This window comes from Candoia aspera, chromosome 3 (genome assembly GCF_035149785.1).
Source record: "Candoia aspera isolate rCanAsp1 chromosome 3, rCanAsp1.hap2, whole genome shotgun sequence".
Lineage (NCBI taxonomy): Eukaryota > Metazoa > Chordata > Lepidosauria > Squamata > Boidae > Candoia > Candoia aspera.
In genome coordinates, this window is record NC_086155.1 from 173,187,874 (window position 1) to 173,212,264 (window position 24,391).

At 41.9% G+C, this 24,391-nt stretch overlaps 1 protein-coding gene across 1 annotated transcript in view; it reads right to left on the bottom strand.

Moving 5' to 3' along the window:
* Positions 1 to 1,499: 1,499 nt before the first annotated feature.
* TTPA (alpha tocopherol transfer protein) overlaps positions 1,500 to 24,391 on the bottom strand; it is a 30,314-nt gene continuing 7,422 nt past the window's right edge. Inside the window, exons 2-5 of the mRNA XM_063299333.1 lie at positions 19,263 to 19,416; positions 5,687 to 5,880; positions 4,518 to 4,628; positions 1,500 to 3,422 (exon numbers count right to left, since the gene is read on the bottom strand). Of these exons, the coding sequence (XP_063155403.1) occupies positions 3,231 to 3,422; positions 4,518 to 4,628; positions 5,687 to 5,880; positions 19,263 to 19,416 (651 nt within the window). The 3' untranslated portion in view covers positions 1,500 to 3,230. The remainder of the gene's footprint in view (positions 3,423 to 4,517; positions 4,629 to 5,686; positions 5,881 to 19,262; positions 19,417 to 24,391) is intronic.

The window sequence follows — 24,391 nt, forward strand, 5'->3', positions numbered from 1 at the left end:
GGCTGGTCGAACTGCAATTCCTCCTCCTCTTCCCCAAATGGGAGGTCTGAGGGGTCGACTTCTGCGCAGGCAGCCCTCATCTTATGCGGTAATGATGGCGATTTTCCCGACGCTTTCCCTGGCCATTCCTCCGGTTTGCATCTCGGGCACGAAGTGGCACGATGCCCTTCCTTCCCGCATCTCAGGCACTGACCTTTCGCAAATCATCGTTCTTTTACTTCCTCCCAGCTTTTCGGTTTAGGGCGGCTTGGAAATCCAATGGCACGAGCCCCCTTACTAACTCTGGTTTGCCTCAGTTCCTTGCTATGGGCGAACATTTGTAGAGCGTTTTCTGCGCTGCCCGCCAACTGAATCCACCCATACAACGTTTTGGGATCATCACGGCACAATGCCCACCAGAGGACTTCCATCTCCAGTCCTTGTTTAAACATTTCCACTAGAGTTGACTGGGACCAATCCTCCACCTTACCCGCCAGGGCTTTAAATTCCAAAGCGTAGTCTGCGACGGAGAGGGTTCCTTGATATAGTTTTTGCAGGGCGCTTTTCGCTCTCTCTTGAGCCAAGGGGTCTTCAAAGTGCTGTTTTAGTGACCACAGAAACTCATCAAAGTCCTCTAACTCCATGGCTTCTGTTTGGCATAACTGCACATACCAATCCGCTGCCCTCCCCTTCAGCTTGTTGGCAATAAAATTAATTTTGCCTTGTTCCGAACGAAAAGATCGCCCCCAATCATCCATATAATGTCTAGCATTGGTAATGAAAAAAGAGAGCGTGGTAGGGTCGCCATCGAACTTTACCCCAAACGGTGGAAAGGTTCTTACCAGCTCCACCGGCTGTGGTGGCTCCGCAAACATCAACGCACGTCGAGCCCCCAGTGGTGGCCGATCCCTGGTTGCTCTCGACTCCCTTCCCCTCGATTGTCGGGAAGCCCGAGTCCTACTTCTTCCCGAGTGATGGGAACCTCTCTCTCGGGTAAGCCAGTTGAGTGGGGTCTTCTTCCCAATCTTCCTGTAGGGGCCCCAACCCTCTGGGGATATCCTTCAGGAGGGCCACTATCATGTCCATTTTATCCTCTATTGCTTTCATGCGTGCAGGGGTGACAGGCTCTTCTAAGGGTCTATTGGTCACTACCACCCTCAGTGATAAGGGGAGTTCATGTTCCCAGGACGGCTGTGGTGATTCCCTCCCCGTTCTTGCTTCCACCTCGAGTTGGAGTTCACCCCTTGTGGCACCCTGCACCGCCAACAATAGCTCATCCAACTGGGCATCCCGCTTCTCTCGTCATGCTGCCCTTTGGGCTCGTGAACTCGGAGCTACCAGGGTCTTTGTCAAATCCGGCTCCTCTTCGCTCCCCTCACTCTCGCATAGTTGAGGTTCTGACATCGCTAGCGCTCCCCTTTACCCAAATTTGGATGGGGCTAGCGGAAGATGATATAAATGATTCTCAGCTTTATGTAATGGTTGCCTAATCCCAAATACTCAGTCTCACAAGCTCGGGCTTAAAGATAACTGATTTATTAAAGGAATAGTATGCAAATACAGAGAAAGCTGAGGATGAGCAAAAGCGCGCCAAATACAAACTTAAAAGCCTTGCTTCCAGCCCAGTCCCGCCCCGAGCGCTCGTTAGCGACCACCCCCTCCCAGGTGCTAGCAACCGTTACATGTGCCTGGGAAAGTAACCTTGAACAGGATTGCAAACCCAAACATACATTCCAAAGTAACAAAACAAAACAAAACGTAGAGCATGAATGGAAAATACCAGCAAAAGTACAAGCGTAGGATACACGGATGAAAGGTTTGACATGTGAAATGTTACGATGTTAACAGAACATTGAAATGGTGAACATGACAGGATGCTTATATGTGTGTATGTATATATACCACCTACTTGTTATTTCAAATTGAGTATTTTATCAAATATCTCCTTTATAGGGTCTGAAAAAGTATTTATTTAAAAATTGAGGGATGTTTCTGCTACCAACCTGCATTTTTCATTCAGATGGATATTGTGTCCAGATTGCTATAAAGGTGTGCCTCTTGTTAGAATAGCATTAGTGGCTTTCTAGTATGGGTAATATTTTTATAAATTTTTTTCTTATAGCAATTGAACCTCCCAAATCCACATTTCTGAGAATTATGTCAAGTACCGTTAAATCTTAGAGGAACAAAAGCTAAGATTTAAAAAATCAGTAGTAAAGAAGAGTAATTGCTATGCCAACTGATACATAGCTACTTATTAACCCCTTGTGAGTTTGCATCATGAAATAACACCCTGAGTTTACTTGAGAGGAAGTCCCATTAAATGCTATGGGTATACTTACACAATGTATCAAAGCATATTGTGAGTTTTAAACCATAGTGTTACTAGGCACAAACTAAACAAATCAAGACTGTGTGAACCAGGCCATCACATACCTTGATAGGGTTTGTTTTGACATAACATGTTATGTCAAATATAGCAAATTTGATTTATGTTAACCAAAGAAACTTGGGTTGGGTAGCACAGTCTATAGCACTTAATTCTAAGTAGGCACTTATGTGCCCTAAGTAGGCACGTAAAGAGCTGAGAAAGAACCCACTGACAACAGAGGAATCCAAAATGAATAAAAGAGATATTTATTCCACAGAAGGCATAAATATAGGGAAAGATCCAAATACCAGATATGAACACAAGAAATGGGGTATTGGTATTTCACCATGCTTGTCAGCTTCTCCAGGGCATCTAGCTGGCCACTAGGAAAACATTTGGTCTGATCCAGCCCAAGCTGTCTTTACATTTTGGCAGGCTGAATTTCAGCAGGTGGTTAGAAGTTGTATAACATTTTCTAGGGAGGAGACAATTCCCCTTCACATAAAACGTACACATATCGTTAAACTTTCTCATTTTGTTCTCTAGTAACCTTATTCTGAAATCATAACATCTAACACTGATCCAAAAGCAATTTTGCATTATCTAAGTCAAATCTATACATTGACTTAGCATCAGGTGATTAAAAGGGGCCAAAAAGCATCTGTTATATGTATGGATGCATGCATGTGTGTGTGTGTGTATATATACACACAAACACACACTGTTGACTGCTTCTTTTAGGGACGGGACTCTGGGCCAATACCTATTTAAAGCAGCTGGAATTTTCCATGACCTTTGGATTCTGCAACCCATGGCATTAGCTTCATCGGTACCTTGTTCTGGTTAATAATCAAATAATTCTGTTCCTCCCAGATACAGTTTACTCAATGTCAGCGGGCTGTTCAGGAACAGAAAGACTTTGAAGATAATCTGCAGATTCCATTACAAAGTCAGTCCACTCTTTAGAAAGTTCTTCAGCAGAACCGGCTTCACCATAATATTCTTTTGGGAGAATGCTGGCTGGCATATATTTCTGGAGCCCATGTGCAGAGTTATTTCCATGCAGATGGATCTGCAATGAGATAGTATCTGGATTCATATATTGTACCAGTCTACAGATTAGCTTCCCAGATGACGGTTCACTTAAAATAGTGTTAAGGCTTAGTCAATTTATGAGCTAAAATTACAAATACATCAAAATGAAGGTTTTGCTTTTTTTGCAAACCAAAACTTCAAATAATTACATACAATTTAGAAATAAGGTAGAATGAAGATAGATTCCTACACTGAGCAGGAGAATGGACATGAAAGCCTAAATAGATCCTTTTGACATTAGAATTCTATGAATAATCTGTACAGAAAATGTATATAAAATCATATGGAGTTGAGGTAAGTGGACAAAATAGGAAAACAAACTTGTTTCAGCCTTCCATCTGAAATTACTTCTCCACCTCCACCTCCACCGCCAGCCAATACAGCTTTAGGGTTAGAATTAACACTATCAGAAAGAAATATACAGATAGATGTAAATGTCATCTGTTTTACTTTCTACTTTGTAAAGTAAGATTGTTTCAGATTTATATAAATTACTTTTGAAAATGTATGAGGTGGAAGAGACTTCTCCAAGAATGTTCATGTGATTATGTGGTATTAAATGATTGCATGGTTGTTCCAGGAAGTGCTGCAAAGGAAAATCAGCCTTTCAGAAAAAAACCATAATGTCGCAATCACATAGTACACTTTTATTATGGAAAGAAGGAAATAGCCAAGAGCCTGGCCTACCTTCATGCATTTTCAAAAGTGAGTTGGATTTTTTTTTTCTGGGAAGGCATAAATGTGAACTAGATCACTTGGATTTTTTTTTAAATAGCTACTCTTAGCAATATCTGGGACAAGCATCTTTTACATTCCTATCATCAGGAAACAATGATTGCACTCAAAAAATATTCAGCAGAATAAGTACATTCATCAATAACATATTTCTCTATGAACCTGCATCACTCTTTGAATTGATACAATGGTGAATGTATGTATATGTGGATCCCTGTTAATTAAAATAATAAAAGTTGTTGAATAAGAGTGGAATTGATGTTTTTATTTCAAAAGAAAATATGCTGAGATAGTAATGGATCAATTCCATAGCAAATAAGAATTTGTGCTCACTTACCCGTGATTTTATTTTTTCAGGGAGGAGATGCTTCACTAGATTGAAAATATGGTAAAAAGTCAAAGGCTCATTAATTATGTGGATTCCACGAATTTTTAGTGGGAAACCATCCTGCCAAGAGGGAAAAAAGAAAATGAGAATCAATATAAAAGGGTCTCATGGTGGGTTTGGGTTGTTGTTTTTTTTGTTCCTTTGAGTCAGTGTTGACTCCTGGCAACTGCCTGGACAAGTCCCTGCAGTTTTCTTGGCACGGTTTTTCGGAAGTGGTTTGCCATTGCCGCCTTCTTAGGGCTGAGAGAGAGGGACTGGCCCAATGTCACCCAGCTGGCTTTGTGCCTAAGGTGGGACTAGATGTCATGGTCTCCAAGGTTCTAGCCTGATGCCTTAACCACTACAAGAAACTGGCTCTAAGTATAGGAGTGCCAAATGTTTATACTTACATAAGCAAGTCTGGAAAATGTCAGCATATTCAATATGCAAAACAATTTCTTTGAAAAGGTTTTAAACTTAATTGTTTTATAAAGACAACCACACCTGCATTTTGAAATATGTGTGGATCATATTTATAGAACTATTACTGAATACTCAACTGTGGGGGAGGGAATAGGGTTGAGAGTTGTATCTACTTCAGACATATCTCTCACCTTATTAAGATCCTGATTATGGACAACAGAAAGGTATGGTAAAGTTAACTCAAGTAGTTGTCAACTGAAGTGCACTGAGAAGTATGGAGACAATGTGAAGTTGTCAACTACAAGCACAAGATAGGGCACATCTTTGCTTTATAAGCCAACATATTTATGCCTTAAGCAAGCCACAGTGTCAGAAAATCCAAGATGACCACCTCAAGTTCTATCATGGAACTCTAATAATACAGGAGGAGCCTGGAGAAAGAAGACAGCAGTGCTTGTGTCCAAGCAAATCTGAGCACCGTTCTTCTTCACACCTAGTTGACTATATAGAAGATGGAGAAAAAACAAGATGGGGGCAGCATGTCTGCCATGCTCTTTATTCAGTTTGAAGAGGGTTTAAGCCTTTTTGAATTGTAGCATAAAACTATACTGAGAAGATGCTGTTTATCTGCTTCAGTTCTATTGTCTGCTTTTCATTCTTGGAAATTACCACAATATTCCACAGTGGAATAAATAAAAATAATCACAAACACTTACTGTGAGTATAACAGCTATTTTCTTGACCACCACTGGAGTGAACTGAAATGCATGAGCATATTTCCATCCTTGGAGATCGAAGATCACCTTGACTCCATTCCGCTGGGTGTCTAGCTCTCTTGCAAGAAGCTCAGATGACATAAGACTTACACAAAAGATGTCATCTGGTGTAAATATCTTAGGGTCCCATTGTGCTAAATGCAATATACATATAGATGTGTGAATTATTTAACAAGAAGCCAACTTTTCCACACAAAGTAGGTATTTTGTCTTAAATAAAATTCTGGACTGGGCAGCAAGAATAATGGGCAACATTAATAAGTTTAATTATTTCTTCCTAAGTCTTGTGCATCATGAACATTTGTGGATACTAGGTAGCCTAAACTGCAATCTTGATATATTTGCTTTATTTACATTGATAGGACTTTTCTAGTAACAAGCAATGCACAATAAATGTTATGAAGGCCAATGTATAAATACAAAGAATAAAAAATATCCATAGCATCTATACTGTGAAGCTGTATTACAATTAAACCAAATTAGGAGTCACAGTTTAAATAAAGCCTTGCCTTATAGGTCAACTTCACAAATTCTATCATAATTATTCTTGCTAAGAAAACAATTACAACAAATAAAGACAACAGAGAGTAATAAGAATTACTAGAAATGTCCACATAATTGATTTCAAAGACTAACATTGAAACAATCCTAAATAGATAAGACAAGGAAATGAAGTACTGGATGATCCTCCATCAACCCCAAACCTGTCAGTTCTTGACTGGGGGAAGAGCAGGTTTCCTTAAAAAGAGGCCCAACAGATTTTTTTTTTTTAATTTTCCCACTGCTGAATCAGGGCAATTAAAGGGTTTGGGTAACAGGTTAAAAGATACCATTGGATAGAACGCCCTCAGCAGGCTTCTTACACCTGTGGAATTCTTCTCCAGCAGTCAAGGGGCATCAATGGTGCATCTAATCTTTCGACAGCTATCAGATAGGAATGCAGTCTGAATGGTAAGCTTAAATTTTCTCCTATTTTCAAGAGAATTGAAAACTGCTTAACTTCAGTTGGATTATACTTACCAATTGAAGAGGATTATACTTAAATTTCTTATGGACACATAACATATCTGAGAGAGAATGAAGTCTAATTTACTACTGAGCATGTAAATATGTAATTCAACAGGATTAAAAGCATAGGCATTTTGTGTTTTGTAATCTACATTTTGCCTTCAAGTCTTCCAAGTTGCTTGTTCAAGTAGGTGCTCTCTCTTCACTCCCTAGGTTGTATCTGATTATTACCCCTTGGCTATTTTTATATCATTTTTTTCAAATCTTAATAACACCTCACAAACAACTCCTGTGGCCCTGAGAACCCTCTGAAATTGTGTTACTAAAATTCATTCATCTGTAAGCTATTTGACTAAATGTTGGCCAAATATTACTGCCAGTCCCAGTGCAGGCTTTGCCTTTGTCTCCCCTTCCTGAGTATTTTGAAAATAATCTTAATAAAGGTACAAGTGTAAGAATGGTTTGGGATGCAAGCAAAGCTTTCATGAGAGGTTACTTCATACAATATAATAGTGAACTCAAAAAGAAGAGGCAAGAGAAAACATAAGCTACTTTGGATGAGATAAAAAGAAAAGAGGAATTAAAGACTTAAATTAAAATTAAAAATTAATCTTTCCAGAGAAGATTATTCCTCAACAAATTAAGCTTCCACAGTGACAATTATCTATGTTAACAGTAAAAGAAATGGAAATAAGACTGAATTATGCAAAACAAAAAAATGTTGAGTTTGCAAATAAACCAGGGAAGTGATTGGCATATAAACTATAAAAAGAAAAGGAAAGGATATTGAAATTACAAGAGGGAGATACAGGTAGTCCTTGGTTAACAACCATTCATTCAGTGACCATTTGAAATTATGACAGTGCTGAAAAAATGAACTTACAATCTGTGCCTGAAGTTAAGACTACTGCAGTGGGACTTCCGGCTGAATGCCTCCCACTTGCAACGTCTTGTAATGAGCTCCTCTAACAAGTTCCTTTTATTTCTATTTTATCACATTTTAAACTCACCATTCAACTTCAGATAGTTTTTTACCCTACCATGGAGCCTCCCTTGCTTATTTATATTTTACTTATACCACTTATCTCTTGATATGGGGAAAAGGAGGAAGAGACAAAGGACTCCCTCGGCAATGCAACCCCCTTCTAAACTGCTGAAACAACAGAAGGTGGACAGATTTGTTACAAGTAAGCGAACCTCGTCAGTAAACTGTGATTCCCCAACTTACTTATTGAATAGAAAGGATTCTTCGGAGTGGGACTTACAGGCTGAGATAGAAAGTCAGCAATTGTTGGAGTTTTCTTCATCATTGCTAGAAAATGTTTCTTCCCCAGAGGTTGTTGCTGTCTGCACAGCTGCTGAACAATTAAACAAGGAAGGACTCCTTGATCATAAAAGCTTGGAAGTCCAAAACTCATTGGAATTTATAACCAGACAGTCTATTGACAGCACAGACAGTTCTCTCAATATTTGATTTACTGACTACGATCAAAACTCAAGTTGATTCTTTAAGAGACTCCCTGGTTGAATTTGGCAGTCTTGCAAATCAGACTGAGGCCTCTGATAAAGCTAAGGGCTTACACCTGCACCATTCCTCTCAGTCAGGCTGTGGAGGAAAGGAAGTTTCAGCCTCTGAAGTTAACCCTATATTAGGAGCTAAAAGGGAAGATAAGAAAATGACAAACATCTGTATAGAAATGGATGAAAAGGGTAAAAAAACTGTATTAGGTAAATGTTACTTACAACCCAATAAGATAACCCTTCAAATACAAACTAATAGAATTAATGGAGGCAAATGGGAGTCGAAAAGAGCTATACTGCAATCATTAAGTCAGTTACTACGATGTCAGAAACGATTTGTGGATTTACAAAAGATAGACTAGCTACCAGCCAGAGGCAGCTTTAGATGGATTCTCTTGACTTTTGGTCTTTCTGTGATTCCAAGTATGCTTCTAAAAATGAAACCTTTTTTAATACTTTCTCAATATTCCCAATTCAAGTTCTTAAATCAGAGGAAGTTAGTCCCCTTATAATTCAGCATAATCAAGAGAGTGGTAGAAATTTAACTCATAGTAGAAAAACTCCTGCAGATAAATCCAAGGACACCTCATTAATGGAGACTATGCCAAGGAACAATAATAGTAAACATTCTCTCCACCCGATAACAACTCAGTTGCCTCCTGTTCCTTTAGAACGGAACTTAATTAACTTATCCAGTGCTCCCCCAAATAATAGACAAGTTGATACACTCAAGAAATTAAATGACTTAAAGGGAGCTTTAATGGCAACTTGCCACACAGCGAACCCTCTATTAAATTTAACACCTCAAACAATGCAAGAAGAAAATCCTCACTTGGAACAACAATATGAATGCACTGAAAAGAGAGAGCAAACTAGCTGTAGGCAGAAAGCTGTCAATGAGAACCAAGAACTACAAAATCCAGATGTAATATCTGAGATAGAAGAGCCTTTTGCTCTCACTACAAGTATTAATATCACACAGAAGCAAGTGGAAACAACTAAAGCAAAAATTATTACAGTGGCCCAAGTTCACGAGCAACCCTTAGAAATTTCCGACCTTGGCTCATTAGAAGATGGGGATATGGATGGGACCCATTTGGATCATAAAGAGGGTGTCTAGATCAAGGATATTAATGCATATGGCCTGACGGTACACAGACCAGTGTAAGATAAATCCCCTGAAAATTATTTCGTGGAATATAGCCGGATGGTATCATAACAAAGGTCTTAACCATCTAGATCATTTGTTAGATACGGATGTCCTTTTGCTTCAGGAAACTTGGACAGCCAATGATCTTGTATTCAATGGCTATTATTTGTACAAGTTGGAGGCAACTGCTGGCAGAGGGCCAGGGCGGATGAAAGGTGGACTGGGAATTCTTATTTCTACCGCTCTGAGAGTAGGCCATAAATCCATCCAGCCACTTAATCAAATAACTATGGCTGTACTCTTAGATCTGGGAAATATTTCCTTACTAATTATTAATGTGTATCTCCCGCCAATACAAAGAAGAGCCAAAATAGAGGCAATGTGGTCAGATCTAGAGCAGTACGTGGATAACCTCCTTTTGGAATATCCTAGTGCCTTGGTACTACTCGGGGGGATTTTAACGCCAGGCTAGGTCCTGATGACCAAACACTGTTCTCCAAATTTCAGCAGTACCCGCCAACCCATGCTCCTAATTTACCTGATGCCACTCTTGTACACCTCTTCAAAGATAAAAGATCTAACTATGCTGGGATTTGTCTGGCCAAGTTTGCAAACAAGTTTAATCTATACCTACTAAATGGCTCCATGAAAAGTGATCACCCAGGAGATTATACATTTATGGCTAGAACTAGGAAAAGTACTATTGATTATATGCTAGTCTCTATTAACTCATTACATTCAGTGGAGTCCTTTAAGGTGCTTCTGCATCTAGAAAATGACCACCTTCCTTTATGCCTACATTTGAAGATACCTACTAGTCAGCTGCGGCCGAAGACATACTTTACCCCTGTCATTGTACCAGCAGGACAAGTAAGTTGTCGTGCCAGATGGACCTTACAACTTGATCAAAGGGTGAGGAAGACATTGGCAGAGGATGATTTACAAACAATTCGATCATCGTTTATGTCTCCCAATACCTCACAAGACCCATTGATTTTGTATAAAAATTTAATACAAAAATTACAATCAGTATTGACTCGCATTACTAACCCCGACAGCAAAAGGTTCGACAAAGAATGTGTTGAAGCTAAGAAAGTCTTCACTGCAGCTTATCACTTTATAAATCCGAGACAGAGTCTATTAACAAAGCAAATACAAATTCTCTTGAACACCTCCTTGCTAGGAAAAAACAGTATAAGAGAGTGGTGGCTGATAAGAAGAAGCAGGATATGAAAACCACGTGGAAACATCTTATTGAAGCTGCCAAACTGAAGAACACCTCTCTTTTTTGGCAACTATTATCCAGTCAGACTGTCAGATCATCTACTATTCTAGACTCTCACATTTCACCAGAGGTGTGGGAATATCATTTCCAGAAAATGTATGAGGATCCTAACAATGAGATGTTGACACAAATGAACGAAGGTCTAACCGAGTGGCCCACAGTCTCGGTGGCTGCAATCAAATTTCTTATTGGACAACTTAGAAAAGGGAAGGCTCCAGGAATGGATTTTATTTCAGCGGAAGTATTAAAGAATAATGTTGGATGGTGGTCCCCAATTTTAGCATCACTTTTTACCTATATTGATAATTCGGGGAGAATCCCAGAGGATTGGGGCCTGGCTATAATAGTCCCAATTTTTAAAAAAAGGGAAGACAAATGATCCTGCCAATTACCAACCTATTAGTCTACTGAATATAATTAGTAAGCTATATGCTAGACATTTGCAAGGAAAACTCAAAGACTGGCTGGACCAGAGAAATCTTATAGCGGACAAACAGGCTGGCTTTAGAGAGGACAGAGGAACTATTGAACAATGTCTGATTCTTCAACACTTGATTGAAAAATATTGTTCCAACAAGATAACATCATTGTATGCTGCTTATATAGACTTAAAGGCAGCTCTTGATTCTATATCTAGGCCTAAGCTGTGGGAGAAGCTGGAAGCTGCCTCAATTGATAGCAGGCTTCTCTACCTAATACGTGCCCTACACTCAGATACGGCCTTGAAGGTCAGGTGCAATAGATCTGGGTCACTGTCCAAGCCGATTAAAGTACAAAAGGGGGTGAAACAGGGTTGCATTTTGGCTCCCCTACTTTTTAACTTTTATGTTAATGATATGGTAAGATGCCTAAGTCAAGAGTCTCAAGTGGTGCAGAGTGGTAGGCGGCAGTACTGCAACTGAAACTCTCCCCATGACCCAAGTTTGATCCCAGCAGAAGCTGGATTCTTGGGCAGCCGGCTCAGGTCCACTCAGCCTTCCATCCTTTCGAGGTCGGTAAAATGAGCACCCAGCTTGCTGGGGAAGGTGATGACTGGGGAAGGCAATGGCAAACCACCCTGCTATAGTCTGCCAAGAAAACGTCACGAAAGCGGTGTCCCCCCCAAAGGGTCAGACGTGACTCGGTGCTTACACAGGGGACCTTTCACTTTCACCAAAATGCCTAAGTCACCCAGACTTTCATCCTCCTAAATTAGGGGACCGAAGTATTGCCCTGCTGCTGTATGCAGATGATGCGGTCATACTCTCTAGGACTCCTATAGGTCTCAAGAGAGCTTTGACATCCTTGGCCCAATATTGTATTATTAATCAGTTAGAAATAAATTATCAGAAAACAAAGATAATGACCTTCGCTAAAAGGCCAAAACTTTGCTCCTGGCATATAAATGGGCACAGAATAGAGCAAGTGACGAGCTTCAAATACCTAGGGGTAGTTGTGCATGCCACTGGATCTAGGAAACCTCACTTTGAGTATGCAGCTGATTCTGGACAAAAATCAGCCAATGCCGTTCTAAAGTTTTTCTGAAGTAAAGGCGGGCACTATATTCCAGCAGCTCTTAAGCTCTTCCAGGCGAAGTCATTAGCCCAGCTCCTTTACGGGTCCTGCGTTGGTGCTCCGACTTCAAGCATTACACCTCTGGAAAGAGTGCAGTCCAAATTTATTAGAGCAGTACTCCACATGCCCAAATGTGTGACAAATGCTCAACTTCGATTGGAAGTCGGCATGATAAAAGTCGAGGCAAGAGTGCGTCTAGCCTCTCTGAACCTTTGGCTAAAACTCAAGCATTATCCCCAAGGTTTAGCACCACTCATTCTTCAAGATTACTTCCAATCCTCTTGGTTAAAGGACATTGAATTTAGCCTCGCAAAGCTAGGATTTTCTACAGATTCAATTCTTAGGATGGATTACAAACAGGCAAAATTGACCCTGAAGCAAAGGATAAAGGATATATAGAGACAAATGGACTTACAGAAGGCCCCTCATTTCCTATCTTCAGAGCATAATAAATATATTGTCAATACTGCTAACTACCTTTCTCAACTTGAAATTCCTAGCCAGTGGAAAGCTTTCTCCCTAGCTTGAAGCCATGCACTCCCTTTTGCAGTCTTGGAAGGCAGATACAAAAAAATCCCAATAGCTGCAAGGCAGTGCCCTTGTAACAATGGAGAGATAGAAACTACAGACCACGTGCTTCTCCGTTGTCCTTTTTATAAATTACTCAGGAGTAAACTAATATTACCTTTGATTAGTAAATGCCCTAGATGAAAAGATATAGATTGTATGCAAATGTTACTTATAGATGGATATCCAACTGTCACAGCACAAGTAGCCAGATTCTGCGCAGCCGCTATGAAGATACGTCGGATTATGATTGGAAAAATACTACAGTACTACAATGTAGTAATGTATCCCTTGTAATAACTTTGTGGTCTATATAACACATTTTATATACGATATTTTACTCTTTTTATCACTCCTTTTAATATTTTACATATATTTTTATAGACACTTATACCTGATAGAATATTAGTCATGATAATGCAAATTAATAAGATTGTTTTTAAACTTGATTAGGGGGCTCACTTACATTGTGATCCAAACGTATTTTAACACTTAATTGGAACTTGTAAACTCAAATTTAAAATTATTTTAATTTAGATGGCTCATATTTTATGGCTAATGGCTAATGTGCATATTTTTATAGAATTGTATCTTGTACTGGTCAGTGACCATAATAAAATCAATTAATTAATTAACTACTGCAGGGTCCCCATGGTTACATGATCAAAATTTGGGGGCTTGGCAGCCCACACTTATGACCACAGGAGTGCTGCAGCTCCCCCCACCTGCCTATCTCCCCCTCATCTATGCCCTTTTGGCTGCCCTGCACCCTGCCTTGTGGGGCGGGAAGCCTCAGCAAGTGCCAGCATTTGTTTGCACGCCAGCATTCATCCACACCCCCAAGTGGCAGCATTCGCTTGGCCCCAGTGTGCATTCACTCCCTAGCTGCTGCCTCTCCCAGTTCCCTGCACCAGCCTTTCTCCTTCTGCACACAGCCCCCACGGCCAAAGCAGAGTGCCTGGCTCCCTTTGCTGTCTATGTTTTCAGACCCAGCTTCTCCGGCAAACGTGGCTCCCTGAGCCTTCCAATCCAGCAGCATTGCCTTTTTATGGCATTTCTTCCCAAATGGGATGAAACCATAGAAGACTACTTAGATTCAAATCCTCAATCAGCCCTAAAGCATAAACGCAGCTTCTGCGGTGAACAGGTGGCTCCCTGCCACATGTTCACCAGAGAAGCTGCGTTTATGCTTTAGGGCCAATTGAGGATTTGAATCTAAGTTGTCTTCCATGGTTTCATCCCATTTGGGAAGAAAGGTGTTACAAGATGCAAAGGAAAGAGGAGGATTGGGTTTATCTGATTTGAACTTGTATTTTGCAGCTTGTTGTTTGGTTTGGATGAAAGAGTAGAAGACTTTTACAGTTAGAAGATCATGACTTGAGATTTGGGTGGCATGTATATTTTTGTGGTACAATAAAGTCAAGGTTAATGAGATTTTAAAAATAATCATGTTAGGCCATATTGAGAATATGGAACATGTCCTAACAGTCAGGAACCACGCTGAGATGAGGAATAATTCTCTAGTGTTTTATTACTGCTACATTAGACAGAAAATCCTAACAAACTGAAGAAGCGTGAGAAAACTCATACAGATAAACCCCAAAAGTCAATGCGGGTCTGTTCTGTGTCTCTTTGAATGACTGCTCAACTCCTCACTACTACGCATGTGTTTTCCCCCCTGGATAGGGGCCCCCTCCTGCTCACTATCAGTGCTCATGACATCACCCTCCCCTCCAGATTCACATTCCATTTCAGCCCCCTCCTCTCTAGAGTTCCTTCCTCCCTCCAAAGTCTCATGAGAGTCCATCTCCCCCTCCAAGCTCCCATGGAAACTGGGCAACGATGGAAATTCTTCAAAGGAAAACTCCTCTGAGGACAAATCAGTGCTGCTCTCCAGGTCTGATAATGCTTCTGGCCCAGGTGGCTGCTTCTGGAAAATACCTAGATAATTAGAAGATTCTTCCCCCCTCCCCCTTGGGAAATGCAAGCCAGAAGTGGAGGGCTGCGGCTCCCCCTCCTCCTCTCGCTCTGGCCTCAGAGCCTCTGGCGGGGATGGAGGTTGCCAACTTATGAACTCCTCTGCTTGGGATTCCTCTGCTTGCTCAGTCAAGTGAGGAATCTCTGGTAGAGTGCGAGGCTTGGGTTTGTGAGGGAAAAGCTGATGGAATCGTTGAACCAGCACTGGTGCATGCACATCTCTGGCATTTTCCCACCTGTGCTCTTCCTCAGGGTACCCTTTCCAGTGTATTAAATATTGGATGCCCCTTCCCTTCCTCCTAGAGTCCAGATTTTCCTTGACTTCGTATTCCTCCTCCCCATCCACAATTACTGGAGGTGGGGCGGGGGCATTTGTAATCGTAAGGCACTTGGGGGAGGGTCTTTGGCTAGCAAGGCTGTCATGCGCTGCCTACCGCTGAGTAAAACACAGACACTGTTTCAGGGAAATCAGGTTCAGGTTTATTGCAGCGTAGTGCTGGATCAGAAAAAAGCTGAGAGTGAAGGGAGCGCGCCGGTGCGGGGTTTAAATACCCCGTGCCGGTCAGCGCCCCCTCACTTTGGGTTGCATCACCCCCCCTTTGTCCTGCATGCTTCTGTGCCAGTAGGTGAAGGGTTGCGGGGCCCCTGCTGGTGCCCCGGGATTGCCCATAATCGGTTTCTTCCTTCGGCCGGTGATTGCTGTCAGCTGGGCGATCTCCGTTGCGCCTTGCTGACAGCTTCAGGTGTGCCTCGTGATCCGCCCTGTCTTTGTCTTTCCTTCTTCCTCTTTTGTGTCTTGATGGCTGAATCATCCGGCCGGGGTCTGTGTCTGTTGTTGTGCGAGCTTTGCTTATCTTAAGTCCCTTCCTCTGCTTCCTAGGTATTGTCATGTGTGCCGTTGTGCTGATGTCTTCAGCTCAACGGCACTCATGACAAAGGCTCTGTGAAACACTGGATGGACTTTCATGGATGCTGGCAGCTGTAAACGATAAGCCACTGGATTTATCTGCTGTACCACAGTGAAAGGGCCCACAAACTTAGAGTCCAACTTCTTGGAAGGCCTGGTAGAGGTCAAAAACTTGGTAGAGAGCCACACTTTGTCCTCTACCACAATCGCTTGCCCCTCTTGTCTGTGAGCATCTGCAGCTCTCTTGTAAGCACTCTTTGCCCTGTTCAGCTGCTCCTTTAACAACTCCTGTGCGGCTTGTTGCTCTTTAAGAAAATCAGCCGCAGCTGGAACAGTTCCCTGCTGGGAGGAGGTGGGCAACACCCAAGGGTTAATCCTGTAGAGTGTTTGGAAAGGAGACATCTTGGTAGAGGATTGCACAGAGTTGTTATAAGTAAATTCTGCCATGGGGAGCAGGGCTGGCCAATTGTCTTGCTGATAAGTGGTGTAACACCTGAGATACTGCTGTAACCATTGGTTAATTTTCTCAGCTTGCCCATTACTAGCAGGATAATGCGATGATTATAGGTGGATCTGGACCCCTAATGACTGGGAAAGTGCCCTCCAGAACCTTGAAGTGAACTGAGGGCCTCTGTCACTCACCAAGTGATTTATCATGCCTCTATACCTAAAAACATGGTCCATAAACAACTGCGCTGTGGCTTGCACAGATGGGAGGCCCTTGCAAGGAATAAAATGAGCCATTTTAGTGAAAAGGTCCACCACCACTAGTATGGAAGTCAGCCCCTGGACCGGGGCTAAATCAGTGATGAAATCCATGCAAATTGTATCCCAAGGCCTACTGGTGGTGGATAGGGGTTGCAAGAGTCTGTGGGCTTCCCTGGGAGAGGCTTGCTCGTCTACAGGTATGACAAGAAGCAACATAACCCTTTATGTCTGCAGTCATCTTAGGCCACCAGTAGTCTCTCAGAGCTCTATGGAGAGTTTTGAAAACACCTCCATGGCTTGCCATTTGATGATCATGGCAAAGTCTCAGTACTTCTTCCCTCAATGAGGGGGGAATGTATAATCTCCCACTATGCCAGAGGATTCCTGCTTCCACATTAAATGGGGAGGCAGTGTCTTGTGGGTCCCTCTGGAGGTCATCCATCCTGGCCCTGGCATACGGGTCCTGTTGCTGCTGAGCAATGAGTCTTGTAAATAAGTCCTCTGCTTGTCTGCCTGCTGCTAAAATCTCTGTCTGGTTCCCCCTCATAGACTGCTGAAAGTTGTGAGGTTGTAATATAGTAGCCTGTACCTCCTGGTGAGTAGCGGGGGTTGCCTGAATAAATCGAGAATGTATAAAGGTACTTCAAATTTATGTTGGAAATGTGAACAACAAGAAGGGTCATTTTATCATGCTTGGTGGATGTGAAAAAAAGCTACAAAATTTTGGGTTCAAATACATACAGTGATTCAGAGGATTTAAAATATTAACATTCAACTGGAACCAGAACTTTTCTTCTTGTGACTGATGGATAACAGTTGGAGAAATGTCATGGAAAGTTGTTTTTTATATATGATAACTGCAGTGAGGTTGTTGTAAAGATGGAAAGATTCGGCAATACCTATGACAAAGGAATGGTTGGCGAAGATGACAGAACTTGCTAAAATGGCCGAACTGACTTGTTTGATTAGAGAAAAGGTGACTGGAAACCTTTTATGGACTTTTTGTATAAAAAAAGAAAAAAAAATGAATTTATGATTTATAGTTTTGATGATAAGATAGGATAGATTATAGAAAGAAGAGAGTCACCATGAAACTATAGAGAGCAGGGTCAATCTATAATTTCTAATAATCTATTTTTATTTTTTAATCCTGCCTTTATTATTTTTTTTATAAATAACTCATGGCAGAGAACATATCTCATATTCCTTCCTCCTCCTATTTTCCCCACCACAACACCAACCCTGTGAGGTGGGTTGGGCTGAGAGAGACTGACTGGCCCAAGGTCACCCAGGAGGCTTTCATGCCTAAGGCGGGACTAGAACTCTCAGCCTCCTGGATTCTAGCCTGATACCTTAACCACTAGACTAAACTGGCTCTCTCTATATAATTGTACTTACAACTGCTGTAAAGAAGATTGGAAGCTACTTCTTTATATCTTTTTTCTTTTTTCTATTTTTCTGCTACTCTTTTTCTTTTCGCACCTTTAGTTTTTTTTCTTTCATTTCTTTCCTTTTGCTCTTTTCTCTTTTGCTCTCTTTTAGTTTGTATTAGTCTTGTGTTTAAAAATTTCAATAAAATTATACTAAAAAAAATGATCTCTCCCTTCTCTTAAGAGATGCTTTTTCTAACTAGGTCAATGAAAAAAAATCCATAGTTAGTACTACCTTTATTTGGAACAAGTACTGTACAATTAGAAGTGTTACCTAGTTAGGCCAGTCTGGTTTGTGTGAACTGGTTCTTAAATTTTTTCACCTCTTCCTATGATGCCTTCCTGAGAGGCATCACAGTGGGTCCTGGTACGGAGATTGAGAGCCTGCTCCAAGGAACAGAGTCCTGTGCATCTTCTACTCTTTCAGGAAGAGGACACTTCACACCATGGGGGTCAGCATGCTCAGGTTACTGCTGCAGGCACATAGCTCAGGACCATGAAGTAGCCCAGGAAGAGAGGAAGGTGGGAATAGCAAGAGCATCACAATCCTGTCCAAATTGCCTTGGCCAGTGCTTGTAGCTTATCTTGGTTGAAATAATACAGCTTTTGAAAAATCACATTGGAATGTTCTGATTATTAACTATTTTGACATTTCTCATTTTGAAGGGATAAGATGAACTATCACTGGAACTGGTTATTGTCTATTCTAGGCAATAGCCACAGCTAAAATGACACAAAGAACATGCACGTTTTTGAGTTCTCCAGTACTGTTGATCAGACAGGGTGTTACAAAAAGCAAAAAATAGCAGGGAAGCAAGAAAGTCCAAAAAACTAGGCCAGATATTACAACCACACAATTTGTAATTCAGTCTGAATTACTGACAGAATATGTGTGTTAATGGGATGTGTCATTGTGTCAGTTTATACCTAGATTCAAGACGAAAGAACTACAGATTTTGTATCAATACAGGAGCATATTTAGGTGGTCAGTGGCCAAACTTAATATGGGACAGCTAGAAAGTTGGTGGGACAGGGTTTGGGAAGAGTTGGGGGGCTCTTCATTGTTAATGTTGATAGCGTTTTTTAATGCCTAAAATAGTTTTTGTTTCACATGTATAGTAAAAGAGCAGAAAACTGCTGTCAACTTCAACTATCATGGTCAGACAGGGGTTCGGGGGTCCACAGGAGTGACAGGTTGCCCACCCTGGATTAATATAAACAATAATTCTCAGATTAAAGACAATTGGTTCAATTGGTTCAATTTAAAAAGTCAGTTTGATATCCATAAATCGTTAAAAAAACCCTCTGTCATGTCTGTTGGTATCTGAGATCAGCATGGAATGCTACAGTTATCTAATTGATTTAAGAGTTAAAAACTAGATAGGATTATCAACATAAAAGTTACTTGCCAATTCTATACAAGAGAACTCTGGAACCACTTGAATCCCTCTCTTTCAAGACTCCAAGATAGCCAGCTTGCAACAGGCCAAGAACAGAGGACGGCTGTAGACTTGTACTTATTTCTGTATATTCCATTCTCCATTTGTGATAGTTTTTAAAGACCTAAGAAAAGAAATAACAAAAAGAGGTGGAATTGAGATAACCTAATGTGTGTGTAATATAATTTCATGCATATACAATTTCATGCATCTGTAATGATAGCATGAAACATCCTACTAAAGGTTTATATGTTATACTCAAGCTGTAAACTTATAACACTTTCCTGTGAGTTTATGTCTTTGAATTCAACAGGGAATTCAACAGAAAACAGAATTCTCAGGAAATCTGAATACAACTACAATGATGGTGCATTTTATAATCTATACACCTACCATGTTTACTCAAATGACAGGGTATCCTGAATTTAAGACAATCTCCTCCAAAGGAAGAAGAAAAGAATTATAAACAAAGGGAAAGCAAAGTGGGCAATGCTTAGCTTCCCCACCTTGTCAACCTAACTGAAATTAATTCTAGAGATTCTGTCCCCACCATAAATGTATTCTCTTTTTCAAAATTAATTTATTTCCATTTGCATATACCAACCATCCTCCTTCACACAGACATATACTGGCCTCCCACACAGAAGCAATACAATCAATGTAACATGCACATTCTGCTCTCTCTTTCCAAGAGAAACGGGGAAAAAAGTAGAAAACAAAACAAGAAAGAGGAAGGGGTAGTTGCACTGGGAAGTGAAAAGTAAATCTGAATGGAAATGAGAAAAGGGAAAGAGGCAACTGGATAGGAAAAAAGTAGACAGGGAATAAAGAAGAGATAGGGATTTACAAAAGACTGAATTTCACCAAACTCTTTCTCAGCAGCAATTAAATTTCAAAGTAATCTCCAACTTTCCTCTGTTGTTAATAGCTGCTTTTTTTCTTATCAGCATATATAGGATGGGCCCTGCTCCTCAATTTTTGGGAAAAGTAGGAATCAGCCACTGATTATGACGATGATGTGCTATCAAGTTGGTGTCAACTCTTAGTGACTACATAGATAGCTTTTCTCCATGACAATTTGTCTCTAACCTGGTCTGCACCTATTGTCACTGTAATGAAGTCCATCCACTTTGCTGCAGGTCATCCTCTTCTCTTTCCTCCCACCTTTCCCAGTATTAGAGCCTACTCCAAAGAGCTGGGTCTTTTCATAATGTGTCCAAATTGCTTAATGTGTCCAATAATTTGAACCTGGTCATTTGTGCCTTGAGTGAGAACTCTGGGTTGATTTGTTTGATGATCCATTGGTTTGCTTTCTTGGTTGTCTATAGTATTCTCAGGAGTCTTCTCCAACACCAAAGTCAAAGGTGTCAATACTCTTCCTATCCTGCTTCTGATTAGGGTGTGTTTGTGTCTGTCTGTGTCTGTGTCTGTATATATCACAGACACTGAAGGCTATATACCTGGGCTGCAACAATCCATATGGTCACTAGATGGCAGCCACCTAGCGTTTGTTTAGATTTTTGCAGTCCAGATATAGCAGTCCTAAATAAATGGCAGCTTCTTGAAAATGGATGTGACATTTTTAAAATCTTTCTTTTAGGAGTGCAGTGGGTAAGAGGGAAGGGAAAAGTATAAAACCTATCTACATATTGTTCAACACTGTATGTGAACCGAGTTAAATGTTGCCTTTCTATATTCAAAAGGAACAGAGAAATACACTTAACTTATGAAAGGATTGTAAGCATTATATAAAGCCATGTACCATATTTATAAGTTTCATTGGATGAGAAAGTCATCATGGGTGCTAGAATCCATGATTCTAGCTTGTAGAATTAATGTTTGTATCATTCTATTACACAGGCTTTGTAATGTGTTTCACATATAATAGGTAAAGGTAAAGGTTTCCCTCGACGTAAAGTCCAGTCGTGTCCGACTCTAGGGGGAGGTGCTCATCTCCGTTTCTAAGCCTTAGAGCCGGCGTTGTCCGCAGACACTTCCGGGTCATGTGGCCAGCATGACGACTCGGAACGCCGTTACCTTCCCGCCGAAGCGGTACCTATTGATCTACTCATATTTGCATGTTTTCGAACTGCTAGGTGAGCAGGAGCTGGGACTAGCAACAGGAGCTCACCCTGCCGCGCAGTTTCGAACCGCCGACCTTCCGATCGGCAGCTCAGCGGTTTAACCTGCAGTGCCACCGCATCCCTTCACATATAATAAATGTTTAAAAATTATCAGTTAAACGGTTTATTTTTCCATGTCATTGACCTAATTCTATTGCTACAATCCTTGCTTATGGAAAGTTTCAGGCACTTTCTTGTCTATGCCTATATGAATGCTTATTCATCATGGGTTTATTTGGCTTTACTTCCAGGTAAATGCATTTTACTCTTTGCTTACTTTTCAAGTAAGAGATTTCATAGAATCCTGCCAATGTATAGAGAGTGCTAAATGTTATTTTACACCTTATCACTTAGCAGTTGTAATTCTGATATTTGCACAAGGTCAAGATCAACTGCAACTCATATGAAAAACCTTATATGTGACTATAGAAAAGAAGAGAGCCAGTTTGGTATAGGTTAAAAAAAACAGGCTCAAAACTGGGAGACTGTGAGTGTAGGCCTGTCTTAGGCATGAGGCCAGCTGGGAGGCTTTGGGCTGCCACACTCCAGCAGCTCTAGGAAGAAGCAACAGCAAACCAAATCAAAATGTTGTTTGCTGGTATCTGTTCACAAACTCAGGCCATTTAGCTTTGTTCTACTGTATATATCTATAACTATGAACGCGGTGGCGCTGCGCGTTAAACCGCTGAGCTGCCGATCGGAAGGTCGGCGGTTCGAAACCGCGCGGCGGGGTGAGCTCCCGTTGCTCGTCCCAGCTCCTGCACACCAAGCAGTTCGAAAACATGCAAATGTGAGTAGATTAATTGGTACCGCTTCGGCGGGAAGGTAACGGCGTTCCGTGAGTCATGCCGGCCACATGACCACGGACGGGTCCTTAGGGACAACGCCGGCTCCAAGGCTTAGAAACGGAGATGAGCACCGCCCCCTAGAGTCGGACACGACTGGACTTTACGTCAAGGGAAACCTTTACCTTTTTACTAGGGCGCTAGCTGTCCCCACAAATGGCTGTTGCCCATCCTGCTCCAGCATGATGGCAAAATCAGGTTTTTAGCTTTTTGCGGAAGTCCAGGAGTGAAGGGGCTTTTCTTACCTCTGGGGGAAGAATGTTCCAGAGGGTGGGAGCTACTGCAGAGAAGACCTGCTTCCTTGACCCTGTCAGATGGAATTCCTTTACGGATGGGGTCCATAACATGCCCCCTCTGCATGACCGGGTGGGACGGGTCAATGTGATGGGGATGAGACGATCCCTCAGGTATCCTGGTCCCATGCCATGCAGGGTTTTAAAGGTCATAACCAACACCTTGAATTGGACCCAGAAGCAAACTGGGAGCCAGCACAGCTCACGTAGCAAAGGTGTTACATGTGCCAGCCTTGGAGCACTTAAAATTGCCTGCGCAGCTGCGTTCTGGACCAGTTGTAGCTTCCAGATATTCTTCAAGAGTAGCCCCATATAGAGCACATTACAGTAGTCTATATGGGAGATGACCAGGGCATGAGTGACCATTCAAAGGGCCTCTCAATCCAGGAAAGGGCATAACTGGTGCACAACACGAAGTTGAGCAAAGGCCCTCCTGGCCACGACTGCCACCTGTTCGAGCAGGAGTTGTGAGTCCAGAAGGACCCCAGGTTAAGCACCGGGTCTGTCTGTGGCAGTGCAACCCCATCCAGAACCAAGGATGACAATTTCCCAGATACCAAGGAGCCATTAATCCACAGCCACTCAGTCTTACCAGGGTTCAGCTGAAGCCTGTTGTTCCCCATCCAGGCCCCACAGCCCCCAGGCACTCAGAAAGGATGGTCACGGCATCACTTACTTCATCCGGGATGGAGATGTATAATTGAGTATCATCAGCATACTGATGATGCCTCATCCCGTGGTGATGGATGATCTCGCCCAGCGATTTCATGTAGATGTTAAAAAGGAATGGAAAGAGTACCAAGCCCTGAAGCACCCCACAGAGAAGGGGCTGCGGGCTGGATCTCTCGCTTCCTGTCAACACTGACTGGGACCAGCCCTGCAGGAAGGAGGTGAACCAGTGCAGAACCACGCTGCCCACCCCCAACTCCCTGAGCCAAACAAAAAGGATTCCATGGTCGACGGCATTGAAAGCCACTGAGAGGTCAATAAGAGCCAGGACAGATGTGCTGCCTTCATCCTGCTCCCGCCATAGGTCATCCATAAGTGCAACCAATGCTGTTTCCATCCCATAACCGGGCCTGAAACCTGACTGAAAGGGGTCTAGATAATCCAATTCATCCAGAATCCTCTGGAGCTGCAACGCCACCACTTTCTCAACCACCTTCCCCAAAAAGGGGAGGTGGGAGACTGGATGAAAATTATCCAGGATAGTAGGTTCCAGCAATGGTTTTTTGAGGAGGGGGCGCACCAGCACCTTCTTAAAGGCTGCCAGAAACACTCCCTCTCTCAAAGATGTATTTACCATCATCTGGACCGAACCACACATCACCTCCCAAGCTGCCTTCACTAGCCAGGAGGGACATGGATCTAATTGGCAAGTAGTGGAATTTACAGTCCAGAGGATCCTGTCCACTTCCTTGGGCCCAACAGGATCAAACTGGGTAAGTCCATTCCCCGGGTATCTCCCCAGACCCTGTCTCATGCTTGGAGTCCAACGTGGAACGGATCCTAGTGATTTTATCCTGCAGATGCCCAGAAAACTCCTCAGCATGGCCCTGTAGATAGAGTTCTGACCCCCTTTCCCCAGAAGGGATCGGATGATCTTAAACGGGGCTGCCAGGCAGCATTCCACAGATGCAATTACGTAGACTGGGCAGGAAAAAGACACACAAGAGCTATGAATATTGATTATATAAATAGAACTTCCAACTGAGACACATACATTTTTGTAAGTCTTTTGTAATGTTTCTTATATAAAAGCTTCTTTTCTAAATAAAACTACTCTATCAGAACTTCCTGGATTTTTGTGTACCTGTTTAACTGGTTCCAGTCTAGCC